This window comes from Arachis duranensis, chromosome 1, assembly GCF_000817695.3.
Source record: "Arachis duranensis cultivar V14167 chromosome 1, aradu.V14167.gnm2.J7QH, whole genome shotgun sequence".
NCBI lineage: Eukaryota > Viridiplantae > Streptophyta > Magnoliopsida > Fabales > Fabaceae > Arachis > Arachis duranensis.
In genome coordinates this window covers 5,947,638-5,962,561 of record NC_029772.3, presented here as the reverse complement: position 1 = coordinate 5,962,561, position 14,924 = coordinate 5,947,638, and the positions used below count along the sequence as shown (strand labels likewise).

General features: G+C 32.9%; 1 protein-coding gene across 1 annotated transcript; it reads right to left on the bottom strand.

Annotated features, from left to right (window-relative positions):
- Positions 1–12,227: 12,227 nt before the first annotated feature.
- Positions 12,228–13,525, bottom strand: LOC107473099 (RING-H2 finger protein ATL63). Its single transcript, XM_016092631.3, has one exon. The coding sequence runs from the start codon at positions 13,210–13,212 to the stop codon at positions 12,307–12,309; it is 906 nt and encodes a 301-aa protein (XP_015948117.1). The 5' UTR covers positions 13,213–13,525; the 3' UTR covers positions 12,228–12,306.
- Between the last annotated feature and the right edge of the window lie 1,399 nt (positions 13,526–14,924).

Below are 14,924 nucleotides of genomic sequence, written 5' to 3'. Positions count from 1 at the left end.
ATATGTATTTTATATGATAAATAATAAATTTAATAATTAATTTTGATATACAGACATAACATGCATGATTTAATTTTAAAATGTTTATATTTAAACCAATCATGACAGAGAAGGATAAAAAAAATACCATAATATTATCAATTCCGTTACGTTATTAATAGTATTTCTGCCAATTTCTACTAACTCTTATTTATGATTGTATTTAATAAAAATATCTTTGTAAATGTGTCTAATAAAAATATTCTTTTTATGGATATATCTAATAAAAATATTTTTATATATGTATTTTTTGAATGTATCTTTTTATAAATATATTTAAAATATAATAATTAATTATTATTAGCAATAAGTTGGTAGATAATATATTAGTACGGTATACTTTTTCTAATACTATATGTCAAACTAATTAGTAGGGTAAGAAATGGAAATCGGTAACAAATGCTCACAACCACCATGCACAAGATTAATGAACCATGATACCGACATTCTCTGATAATAACAACTATCTTACCCACTCCGGGTGTGTTCTTATTTATATCTTCTACCAATAAAGTTTTCCAATCTAACAACCTTAACAACCTCTTCACATTACATACATTACATATGCTATCTATGTTTCTTTGTCACCTTCAATTCAATTAAAAACTTAGCTATCACTCTAGCTACACAATTGCATACACCAAAAATGGCCACTACTCATCAAAATCATCACTACCAAATCAATTTCATTCAATTACACTTCCATAAGCTAAGTAATAATGTTGATGCCTCAAACTACCAATCATTTAACCAACAAGGGCTAATCCTTTTGATATGTTCCATTTCCATTCTCATCCTTCTACCTACATTCTTCCTATGTATCCACTTCTGTTGCCATCGTCCTCGTCTCTTCCTCCTCTTTTCGCAACAACAACCGGCCAACCCGGTTGTGGTGATAATCAACCCTACCCATGATGATTATCATTCATCTTCAATTATTATTAAGAGCCTTAGCATTGTTGGTGATTATGAGAACAAAGAATGTTGCATATGTTTGAGTAGTTTCCAAGAGAATGAGAAGGTAAAAATTTTAAGTGAATGTGAACATGTTTATCATTCTGAGTGTTTGGATTTGTGGCTTAGGGCACATCCTAGTTGCCCTCTTTGCAGAGCATCCCTCCATTTTAGTAATTATCTTGCCATGAAGAAATGTACAATTTAATTCATTTAAATTAATTAATTTCTTCTAATTCCTTTGTGTATATGTGTGCACATGTTAATGCTAAGCATATCATATAGCCATTTTAAATTTTATCTTTAATTTTTTTTAATTGTTATATCATCTTTATTGTTTGTATAATATTTTAAATTAATTACCCTTTTCTGAGTAATTTTTAAAGTACATAGAATAATGCACAGTAATATATGATTAGATACTCAATTATATTAGGTGTAAAATATAACATCCCACCATCTACTGGCACGATATTGTTCGTTTTGCCACATAAGGCCTTACAGTTTTGCTTTTGACGATAGGGATGATAGCCAAAACTCCCTCACTCACTCGTCAAAACGCGTCATATTAGGGAGAGGTATCCACCCTTATAAGACATGTTTCGTTCTCCTTCCTAACCGATGTGGGACCTTACATAAAAAATTAACTATATTTGATATTTTATAAGAAAAATTATTATATTGTTATCAATAAGTTCAATTATTCTTATTATATTACAGGTTTGATTATTATATTATATTATGATAGATTTGATTATTCTACAAGTAGTTGATTATTTAATTAAAAATTTTATAAATCAATATATAAATAGAGTATATATTAATTTGATTGTTGATTTTTAGTATACATAAAATATTTGTTAGATATATATAATTAAAAAAAAAAGATGAGTGAAACTAATTAAATAAAATTTAACATAGTATATAAGCTAAGATAGAAAATGGTACTCATAAACTGTTTTTCTATCATCTCTATATCATTTTCTGAAATAATAAAAGATCACTTATTACTCAAATAAAATGTGAAAGGGGTTTCTGAAGAAATTCTTAAATCTACTTCTATAAGGAAGGTATTCCCTTATCATGTACTATATAGTTGATGGGAATATAGAGAGTTTAAAAAGGAAAATAAATTCAATTATTCTTTCAACTATTCTTTCTTTAAATTTCCTTCAAAATCTTAACTCATACATTATTGATACACACACATATTCTATCACATCCATTATTAAATGTTTTTTCCTTGTAAGAATAAATAATAAAAGTACAGATAACTATAACTAGGGCCATAGTTAGTTGAACCATTTATTTTGTAATAAATGAAAAAAAAATAAAGGAATCACGTCGAGGCCAATGTGTACGAAAAACATAATAAACATATGGCTATTTCTTTGGTACTATATCATCAATTGCATTAATTTATTTCTTGTGACTTCTCAATGGAACATCATATGAAATGAAAGGATTATTGTTGCAGCATCATTTGGTGCACTAACTAATATATAATGTCACTTAGTTTATAAGGACAAGATACTAAGATATATAGATATAGAAATACAAAATTATATTCAATAAATAAAATATAAATAAAAATATTATATTTTAAAATATTAAATTAGTATATTTTGTATTTTTTTTATTAAGAAGAATACAAAGATATGATACAAAAAATAACTTATTTTTTATTTTATTATCACAATCAAATTTTTATAATTATATTTTTATCATTTTATTTTTTATTCTAATTTTTGTGTGAAAAAAATAAAGATAAATTGAACTTTTTATTATTTGTTCTATCTTATATTCAATTTATTACTAAACAAAATATAAAAATACTAATTTTTATATTTCTATCATTTATATCCTATTTTTAGTATATTTTATCTTATCTTATTTTCAAAATCAAACATAATTTTACATAACCTTAATTTTTTTTGTAATATTTGCAAATTATTCATTATAAAAGTTGATTTCACATATATAGATACATTATATTTCGTTTCTCCTTTTCCAATAAAGTATCCATTATATTTTCTTTTCCTAAGAATTATTGAGTGAGTGAAGTAAGGAGCAAGTGTTAATATCTTAAACGACAAGGAAATATTTGTCAATAGACGTATGATACAGATAAAGTGTATGATAGAGTGATAGATGTTCTAAACAAAAAACAGGAAAATGGTATGTATATTGAATAGAGTAATTACGTTAGAAGTACAAGTTTAGAGTTCAAAAATAACTAAGAACAATCAGAAAGAAATCAAGCTCATCAGTGATTGAGCTCTAAGAACAGAAACAAGATAGAGTTCTTCAGTGTAACAGTAACTATGTCAAAATTGAAGAAAATAGAAAAATCAGAATTCGCCGAATCAGATTGCAACAGTAGGGAAAATCCATAACCTGAGATATGGAAGTGGGAATCAGCATAGGGAAGGGAAGATAACAGAATAGGAAAATAGAAGGGAAAATTCTATGTAGCAGCTGAATGAGAGTGACCAAAGAAAGAGGGTTGAGAAAGAAGAAAATACCACAATACGCCTACTGCCTGAAATCCCTCAACAGCCTGCTATTTGACCTCTTTCTCACGCTTCTTCTGAGGCCTTGAATTTGAGGATCTGCTGCCATCTGTCCCGAGTTAGTTGCAACCTCTTTTGCTGACGTTGCAAGCCTCTCACTTCCTTGCATCTAGCTATACTCGTATCATTACTCTCCCCATCAAGACCAACCTTGTCCTCAAGGTTGAATTCTGGAAATAACTTGATGAATTGGGCAGTATCCTCCCAAGAGTTATCTGTCAAACCATCCTGGCCCCATTGTACCAAGATTTGAGACACAACTTGATCACCCCTTTTAATTGAACGAGTCTGCAGTATTTTGCAAGGTTCTAAAATCGGCCCTGCATCTGTAGTAGTTAACGGTAGAGGAAAATATGGTGAGGTTCCTTCACCCCGAAATGGTTTTAAGGCAGAGATATGAAACACATTATGAATATGTGCTTCCGGTGGCAACTCTAAACGGTATGCCACATCACTCAACTTCTTTGCTATAGGGAATGGGCCAAAATATCTTAATCCAATCTTCTGATGCTTTCTCAAAGCCACTGACTGCTGACGATAGGGCTGCAGCTTAACCAGCACTAAATCTCCTTCACTAAATTCATAATGTCTTCTACTCTTGTCAGCAACCTGCTTCATATACTGCTGTGATCTTTCCAAATTAAACTTTAATGTGTCCAGCAGTTGATCACGGTCCTCCAATAGCTCTTGTAGGGAGGAATCATCTTGAGCTGAAAACTCATAGCGAGCTACCGTAGGAGGTTCTCGGCCATACAAAGCCTTAAATGGAGTCATTTTGATGCTGCTGTGCCAAGAAGTATTATACCAATATTCTGCCCATGGAAGAAGAGTAACCCAACGCTTTAGATTATCAGAACAAAAACAACGTAGATACATCTCCAATGTCCTATTACATATCTCACTCTGCTCATCCGTTTGTGGATGATAAGCAGAACTCATTGCTAATGTGGTTCCTTGACTTCGAAATAGGTGCTTCCAGAATTTGCTAATGAAAACCCGGTCTCGATCAGAAACAATAGAACTTGGAAAACCATGAAGCTTAACCACATTGTTGATGAATATATCTGTCACTGATTTGCTATTGAAATCATATTTTAAAGGAAGAAAATAAGCGTATTTGGTTAGTCTATCAACAACCATCATAATTACTGAATTCCCTGCTACCAGTGGTAATGCAGTGATAAAATCCATTGCAATATCCTCCCAAATCTGTGAGGGAACTGGTAATGGTTTGAGTAACCCCGCCGGGGCCTTGGTGTCCACCTTAGCTTGCTGACAAACACAACAGTTTAGAACATAACGCCTAATGTCTCGCTGCATGTTGGGCCAATAGTAGATTGCACAAATTCGCTCCACGGTCTTTGCTATGCCAGCATGACCTCCAATAACACTATCATGGTACTCATGCAAAATTTTAGGTATCAAAGAGCTAGTTGAGGGTATCACCAATTTGTTCCTCCACAAAAGAAGGTCATTATGGACTGAGTAATTTAAATCCCCCAAAGTGTGATTACTACACTTTTCTATCAGTACTTGAAGATCAGGATTTTGAGCTAAATCCTCTTTCAACTGCCTCAGTCAATCAGCTCGTGGTGCAGACCAAGCCCCAAGGAAACTTTTCAAAAGGGCATCTGCAGCCACATTCTCAGCACCAGATTTGTAGTGAATCTCGAAGTCATATCCCAATAGCTTGTGCATCCATTTGTGTTGTTCTGGAGTGTGTAGGTGCTGCTCAAGCAGCGCCTTAAGGCTTTGATGATCTGTACGCAATACAAATTTCTTTCCTAGTAAATAATGTTGAAATTTTGCCAACGCTTCAGTGATGGCATAAAATTTCCAAACATAAGCTGATTGTTTCTGCAGAGTTGGGGGAAGCTTCTTGGAAAAGAATGCTATTGGATGTTTTTGTTGCAATAGAACTGCACCTATTCCCAAACCTGAAGCATCAGTTTCAACCTCAAATAGCAAATCAAAATTGGGCAATTGCAGCACCGGTTTTGAGCATATAGCCTTTTTAAGTTGAGTGAAAGCCTTAGAAGCTTCTGTACTCCATACAAAAGCATCCTTCTGTAGCAGATCTGTTAAAGGAGAAGCCAAGGAAGCATAGCCTTTAATGAATCTTCTGTAGTATCCAGTAAGGCCAAGGAACCCTCTAAGTTGTTTAACATTTGTGGGTTGTGGCCAATCCATAATAGCCTGCACTTTAGCCATTTCCATATGTACTCCACCTCCCCTTATCGTATGTCCCAAGTAATCCACTTCGGATGAACCAAAAATACACTTGGATAATTTGGCAAAGAGAGACTCCTGTTGCAACAGCTTTAAGACCACTTCCAAGTGCTCAAGATGCTTAGTAAATCCATCACTATAGATTAGTATATCATCAAAGAAGACAAGCACGAATTTTCGAAGGTAAGGCTTAAACACCTCGTTCATTAAGCTCTGAAATGTAGCAGGAGCATTGGTGAGGCCGAATGGCATAACCAACCATTCATATAATCCTTGATGAGTTCGAAAAACAGTCTTGAATCTGTCATCAGGGTTGACTAGTATTTGGTGATAGCCAGAACGCAAATCCAATTTGGAAAAGATCTTAGCCCCAAATAATTCATCTAAGAGTTCATCGACAGTAGGAATTGGAAATCCATCCTTTACAGTGATAGTATTTAAAGCTCTATAGTCTGTGCAAAATCTCCACGTGCCATCCTTTTTCTTAACCAAGAGAATTGGTGAAGAGAACGGACTCTTACTAGGATGTATTATACCCTCCTGTAGCATCTCATTCACCATTGATTCTATCTGAGACTTCAAATGATGAGGGTAATGGTAACGGCGAGCCTTCACTGGTTCAGCACCCTTAATTAAAGGAATTGCATGATCTTGTGACCTCTGAGGGGGTAAACCCGAAGGCACATTGAATACACCCGCATATTGCTGAAGCAATTTGCCCAAAGCTGGCTCAAGTGAATTGGGTAATTGCAATAGTGGAGTTGCAGGCACCGTTGAATGTTGGACCTCAAAGGTAAACATCTCAGCTAGTGCATCAGTAGAGAGCATTCGTCTAATATGATGGAACTGAGCCTGTGACGAAGGAGCTGTTTTGTACCCCTGAATTGTGATAAATTTTCCATCATGCATAAACCTCAAAAAGGAAGAATCATAGTCAGCAATATGAACTTTAAGAGATTCTAACCAATTGGATCTAATGACCAACTCACCCCCTGCAACATGAAGAACAAAGACCTCAGGGATGCTGATAGTATTGCCCGATATAGTGATGTCGAAACTGGGAATCACGCCTTCCACTGGCAGAATTTGAAAATTACCAACCATGACCTTAATACCCGGAGCAGGTTCAATTGGTAAGTTCAGAAACTTGGCAATACGGGGTTGGATAAAGCAATCTGAGCTCCCCCCCCCATCCAATAACGTGTGCACCTCATGTCCATTAATAACAGCATTGAATCTGATCATAGCAGGTCCCCTAGTGCCATGCATGACATTTTAAGAGAGATGATGGGCAGCAACCTCCTGTTCTAGAGCCTCCAAAGTAAGATCAATATTAGTGTCATCTGTATTTTCAGGGTCAGCATCAATAGAATCATCCAATTCAAGGTGAAGTTGCAGGTATTGTTTATTGGCGCAGCGATGAGTAGCTAAAAATTTCTCATCACACCAATAACACAAACCCTTATCCCTCTTGTTCTGTATCTCAGCAGGGGAAAGTCTCCGAACCGAGTTCTTCGATGGAGGTAAAGCTGAGCAAGGCACAGGAGTAGGAAGAAGAGGTAGAAGAGGACTCTTCGGTAGAATGCGATTCTGCTGGGAACCCGAGTAAGAAGGATTCACCGAGCGAGGTTGGGACATAGTATAGGTGGTTCTTGGAATCGAAGCAAACTTCTCCTCCTGCATTCTAGCCAAAGTCAAGGCGCGCATCAACGAAGGAGGGCACTGAGCCTTCACCTCTCTGCGAATATCAGCGCGTAACCCACCAATAAAACAATCCTTCAAAGCCTCAGGAGGTTCAATATGAGATCGATTAGCCAAGGCAACAAAAGTAGCGTAATATTCACCTACAGTACCTTGCTGTTGCAATTTAAAAAGGAGTTCTCTAGGCGATTCAAAAAGAGAAGGGCCAAACTCCAATTCGATTGCTCTCTTCAACTGTGTCCAAGAACGAAACTGGGCTGATCGTTAAGACATTTGAAACCACGGAATCGTAGGCCCGACCATGTGGATTGCAGCGATCCCAATTTGTTCATCGTCTGGCACTTTGAAAAACTCAAAGTATTGATCCATGGAGAATATCCACCCCAGAGCATCTGAGCCATCAAACTTGGGCAAATCAAATTTCACTCGGCTATGCTGAGCCAATCGATTCCCATTATCCACCCCCTGACTAGAGTTCGAACCATGGGAGAAACCCCTCGATGGAGAGCGAGATCGAGATTGTTCCTGCATGATTTGCGTCAACGAGGATTGAATGGCGTCAAACTTCAAGCTCGTAGCCTCTGTGGCTCTCGCGCGTTCAGCACGAGTCTCATCTGAAACCTCCTCGATGCGCTGACCCAAGCGTTTCAGCTCCGCCTCCAAAGTTTTAAGTCTCGTGTTTTCTGCCATGGCACGATGAAAGCACCAAATGATAGAGTGATAGATGCTCTAAACCAAAAACAGGAAAATGGTATGTATATTGAATAGAGTAATTACGCCAGAAGTACAAGTTTAGAGTTCAAAAATAACTAAGAACAATCAGAAAGAAATCAAGCTCATCAGTGATTGAGCTCTAAGAACAGAAACAAGATAGAGTTCTTCAGTGTAACAGTAACTATGTCAAAATTGAAGAAAATAGAAAAATCAGAATTCGCCGAATCAGATTGCAACAGTAGGGAGAATCCATAACCTGAGATATGGAAGTGGGAATCAGCACAGGGAAGGGAAGATAACAGAATAGGAAAATAGAAGGGAAAATTCTATGTAGTAGCTGAATGAGAGTGACCAAAGAAAGAGGGTTGAGAAAGAAGAAAATACCACAATACGCCTACTGCCTGAAATCCCTCAACAGCCTGTTATTTGACCTCTTTCTCATGCTTCTTCTGAGGCCTTGAATTTGAAGATCTGCTGCCATCTGTCCCGAGTTAGTTGCAACCTCTTTTGCTGACGTTGCAAGTCTCTCACTTCCTTCCTTGCATTTAGCTATATTCGTATCAGTGTAACAAACTATATTATTTATATCTGGCTACATATTTTTTATACATAAAAAAAATTAAATGAAAATGAGACTAAAACCGACAGGGTGATTAGAGAAACAGTAGATAAACAACTAAAAGTGGCAATGTAAATAGAGTTGTTAATGATATTTACTTATTGTGAGTTTATTTTGACTCTCTTTTATTTTAAATCTAAATTTATTTCATGTGCCAGCCATCCTTGGAGTCGTTCATAGTGGATCATGCAAAAGTAGATATATATTGAATAAAAAAAGTTTGTATTTAGAAAAGAAATTACACCAAAATTAGAGTTAATAGGTTACTAAGTAATAATACGAATTACAATATATTATATATTGAATGTTGAGCTTTTTTGTGAATGATCTGTTGGTATCTCAAAATTTTGCATTAATATTGGTACATGAACAGGTTAACGGTTGGATCAAGGGAATATAGATCTAATGGTTCTTAGATAGTAGCATTTATTTTTTATAATCTAATAATCTCAATATATTTTTTTTATTTATTTCCTTTATAACATAATGACCCAATTATGATGTAAAATTAATTTTAGTCCCACATATTTTTTCTTCTGTCTTCAATGCAATGGCTCATTTTTTTTCCCTGTTTACACAAACCCAATTTTGTAAGATTTTATTTTTGAGATAAAATCTTAAACCGTCCCTTTCCTGACAATTATTTCAAAAGATAATGAAGTTCTTAACAAAAAAAATATTCAACCCAACTTTTGAATTTTACTTTTATGGGACTGATTAGTTCTTGTATAAAAAAAAATCAATGTTATTTTTTTGTATACAGGACTAATCAGTCCAAAAAAAAATCAGAGGCCGGATTGAGTATTTATTTTTTGTCAATAACCTCATAGTCTTTTCGAAATAATTATTAGAAACCAGATATTCACTTTTTATTTTTCCAAGATTTCTGGACATCATACTAAGTTAATCTTCGGCCCTCTTTTGGTCTTAAAAAGCAATCTGTTTTTCGTACTAGCAATTGCCCATTAGAACAGGCCCAATATATTTGTTTTTCATTTAGTCCTTTTCAGTCCAAATTCCATCATCATTATTATTATTATTATTATTCAAATCCAATCAAATGCTTCTATTTATATATAATATATTTTTTTAAAAAAAAGTAGAATTATTATTATTACAAATTGAGAAGAATGGGCATAAGAATACAACTAAGAAATTTACATACTGCTAACTAATTAATCATCAATGACCTTTTTTTACTTTTGCATGAGGCATTGACCAAACCATGCAAGTGTCTACGGATGAGGCCAAGTTGTGCATTAAATATTGTAGCAAACATCGTTTTAGAATGGCCTCATTTGCAGCACTTTGTTCGTTTGACCCACTTAATACATTTTTTTTTCAGGACCTATATAGACTCGTACAAGAATTCAAATTCAGTTGACCAGAAATCATGGAAGATTTTGTCCTTGCCTCTTTGCCTCATTCATTACTTGCAACATTGTGACATTTTTTTACTATCTGTATATTAAGACCAATAATATATTAGTCAATGGTAATTTAATTTCTTAACTAGAGATTTTCCAACCCGGTCTTCCAGAATCATTTTTTCAACAGTGTATTTTAATTTTTAAGACTGTGTTTAAAAGAGAGACTGAAATAAGAGAATAAAAATAAAGAGTCAGATTAAATTAAGTTTTTATATTATATTTAGTATAAAATATACTAGACTAAGTTATGTCTCGGTATTATATTTAGTTTAAGATAAATATAGAGATTAAAAGGTAGATTTAAAATTTAAAAAGTTAAATGAAAATATTTTTAAAAAGAAATATTATAAAAAATTTAGTCTTTATTTTTGAAAATTTCAATCATTTGGTGTTCCTATTTTTAGAAGTGATTTTGTGTCTCAAAATTAAAATTTTAGTTTCGGTCTCTAATCATTAAACACAATACTTATCCTAGTTGTTCAATCTTGGGAATCAAACGCAAGTGGATACATTTATGTTGTATGTATTTATTTTTGTATTAATTTGATATAATAGAGATTTGATTATAATAAATAGGATAAAATATTAAAATATTATAAAAAATAAAAAAATTTTAAACGGTCATTGACAATTATTTCAAAAGACAAAAAATGTTATAACATTGACTTTTTTTGGCATATGGGCTAATCAGTTCCATAAAAAAAAGTTCAGGACTGAAAAGGGTATTTTTTTGTTAAGGACTTCATTGTCCTTCGAGATAATTGTCAGAACCGAGTTGGATATTCACTCTAAAAAAAATCATATCACTGACAAAAATAAATTTAAAAAATATAAACAAAAAATAAACACCTAAAAGAAATTTTGTTTCGTAAGAAAAGACACAATTTTTTTAATATTGGATTAATAATGGTGTTTTTTTAAATTATGATCTACTGTGGTATTTTTCTAAAATATGGGATGATTTAATTTATGGAGTACAAATTGGACTGTCCGATTTTTAAGAGGTACAGAAATCGGACTGTCCGATTTTTGTACTCGGACTATTCGATTTGTGTTTAAAAGATTAAAAAAATTTGGAGTACACACGGTCGTACTCCAATTTTTTTATTTTTTAAATACAAATCGATGGTCCGATTTGTGTACCTCCTATAGTTTTAAAAAATACCCAAAAATTATCACGTAAAGGTATAACACACATCCTACTCCCATATCCAAATTTTTTAGCCAAGAAAAGACCATATAGTGTAGAGTCCAGAGCTGAAAACAATGATTGCCGTTAAAGTTGCATCATGATTCATGACAGATGGATCGCCAATTACAGCACTGGTATCTTAAGTACAAACATACTATCTTTTGTCTTTTTCTTTGTCATGACATACACCTATACATACACCTATATAGTACTACTGTACATGTTTATATAGTACACTACTAGCCAATGTTCAAAACAAGCAATAGAATAGTTCTTACTTTTCTCATTCACTTGAGAGTGATTCTCATAAATTTGGATTATGCAACAGAAGATGATGATGCTCTAGCTTGTGTTGCAATGTGAGCAGAGTGGCACAAAACATTGAATTAACCCAACACCATGTAATAATTTGGGATTCTCAATTGCACTCTTAGAAAAATCTATTGTGGAAGAATATATATATGAGAAATCAAGAATTTTTATTTTTGTTTTTTTTTTCCCTAATAATTTCATATATGATATAAGAGAAGTTCTTGTATGAATGCAAATCTAACACCTTATATTAACACAATAAAAGTGAATTTTATCATTTTTATTATTCCTACCTGAAATCCCCAACTAGTATCCAAAATGGAGTATAAATCATATCTATGTCCAAAAATGCTTTTCTTGTTTATTTTGTAATTAAAGAACCTAATATAAAAACAGAGAAAAGAAAGAAAGATATTTGACAACATTAGAGACCATAAACAATTTTCACATGAAAGATGCATAAACCAAGCCAAGAAATTAATAGTAATCTATACAGAAGAAGTGGTTGATTTTGCTCATTTTCATGACATCATATATAAATATCTAAGTTTGTAATTCATTTACATTTGCATTATTAGAAGATGGAAAAACTTTGCTCAACATTCTCTTCAAAGAACAACCAACAATTACCAAAGATGTTGAGGTTTCTGTTTCTGAGACAGAAGAATCACTGCTACTACTCACTCTTTCTCCATTTTCATTATTCTCTCTAATCTCAGAACTTTGACCAAAATCATCAACCACAATCTCAACGAAAGCAGAGGCACCACTACCATCATCAACATTATGAACATGAACATGATCATGATCATGATCATTATGATCACCCCCATCATCAATAACAGAACCTAATTGGGAATTATCATTCTCAACAACAATCCCACTACTAAGAATTATTGGAGCCCTGCAAATTGGACAATTTGAATGAGAATTCAGCCACATATCAATGCAATCAACATGAAAACCATGTCCACATTTTGGTAAACACCTTCCCATCTCTCCATCTTCAAAAGAACTCAAACAAATCACACACTCAAGCTCATCACTATTCTCAACTTCTTCACTACCTTTCAATACTTCTGAATTAGTAGTAGTATAAATGAAAAGTGGAATTCTTGCAATGATAGAAGAATCTAACCCTTTTGATGTATTGTGATGAGAACTTGATGATGATGGGAATATTGGTGAATCTTCTATGTTGAAGCTGTGGAAGTGGTGGAACCTTGCAGGGCCAAGAACATCAGAAACGGTTACTGTGGCTGCTCTGCGGCGGCGACGACGGCGGCGGCGAGCATTTGCCTGAGCCTGAGCCTGAGCTAGGAACCATTTAGCATAGAGATGGAGGAGAAGGACAAAGAGGATTACAAGGAGCAAAGATATTATGGCTGCAAGCATTATGTTGCTGTTGTCTGAGAACATGTTTTGGAATATTTGACTCAAAGTGTTCATGTTCTTGTTCTTGTTCTTGTTTGAATCTGATTGTGTTAGCAACTAAGCATTCTAATGTGAAAAATTTGTGGTCTTTTGTGTGGTTTTGGAATGAATGGCCAAAAGGGTATAATTTTTTTGATGAAAGATTTGGACTTGGAAGGGTTTTTTAGGACTTTGATAGATGTGATTTTAGATACATACATACATGCATAACCCCAAGTCCCTAAAAGAAGTTCTTTTTTTTTGTGGATCTAAGAATCATTGGTGTGATTTTATTTTGGTCTTATTGTGTTATGTGAAAGTGGGTTACGTGAAAGTGAAGTTAGTGTGAATAAATTAGAAGGGATTGTTGCCTCTTGCATTTGGTACATTTGCGTGTAATGGTTAGCAACAAGTTTTGGTTTCTCTCATGCACTTGTATTATTGTATTTGCTTAAGGGGGAGTCAGTGACCAAATTCTATTCTATTCTACGTATAATTATATATCCCCTTTCTTTTTTATTATAAAATTAAAACAGAGTAATTTTCTTTTAACATATAATCAATTTTATTATATGAGTTTAATTTTGATGCATTGTCAGTATAAAATATTTTATACAGACATGTAATGATATCTGTTTTTTTATATGAATATTCACGCGATTAATGTGAAAGATAATTGTTTTTGTTGACATAAACTTAATTTGGTAAAATTTTTTGAAAAGATGTTTGGTGATTTTCAAAAGCACAAAATTTTTATTTTGTGTTTAATAAATTAAAAAAATTATGTATTTGTCCTTGCAATTTTTAAAGATAGGGGTATTTTCAAAAATACTTAAGATGGAATTTTTCAAGAATATGTATACTTATCAAAATTAAAAGTTCTAATATAATTTTATATATTAATTAATTTTTAAATTTAAATTTAATATTTATATCTGTTTTAAATTCTTATTACATATGATCTCGACATATATAAATATTTCAGAAATTAGAATGTAGATTTTGTCTCTTCCATTTTAACAATGCTATTTCCCTTTTATTGAAGCAAGAACTCTAATAATATTGATATAAAGTGTGCATGCATCTACTGTTATAATAAAATTCCGATAACGATGCTTAATTAGTAACATGTTTTGCATTTACTCAAATTAGATATATGTTTTGGGAATGTAAGTAAAAATAATAAGAATAATAATAATGAAATACTTAAATTAGTAGTGTGAGGTGATGGACTTAAAGTCAAAGGGGGAATCCATTATAATTGATATCCCTATGTCGAAGGAGGTAAAAAATGCATAGAAGGGTGAAGAGTAGTGGGGAAAAAAGGGTGGCAGAAATGAAGGACTCGTGAAGGCGACGGCAGCATGAGAGTAGTTAAAGACTTTGATTGGATTCATGTGAACCTCCTTTTAGTCTTTCACACCTTTCTTTATACATTGTTCATAAGGAGTGATTTAACTCGATCAATTCTTAATATTTTATTTTTAAATAGATATAAAATTTCAACCTCATAACACATAATAAAAAAATTATTTATTCTCTTAATTATTTAAAAAATTGATTACTTTATAACTTTGAAATATTTTTTATTTATCATACCCAAAATTTTCTGTTAGTACATGAACCAGGATTTTCAATATCTCCAATTAGACAATCTAATTTGTCTTGGGCACTTCTCATACCCTAATAAAATACCATATACCTTCATAACTCTGTAATACACCAATTCTCCCTCCATATTAAAATTA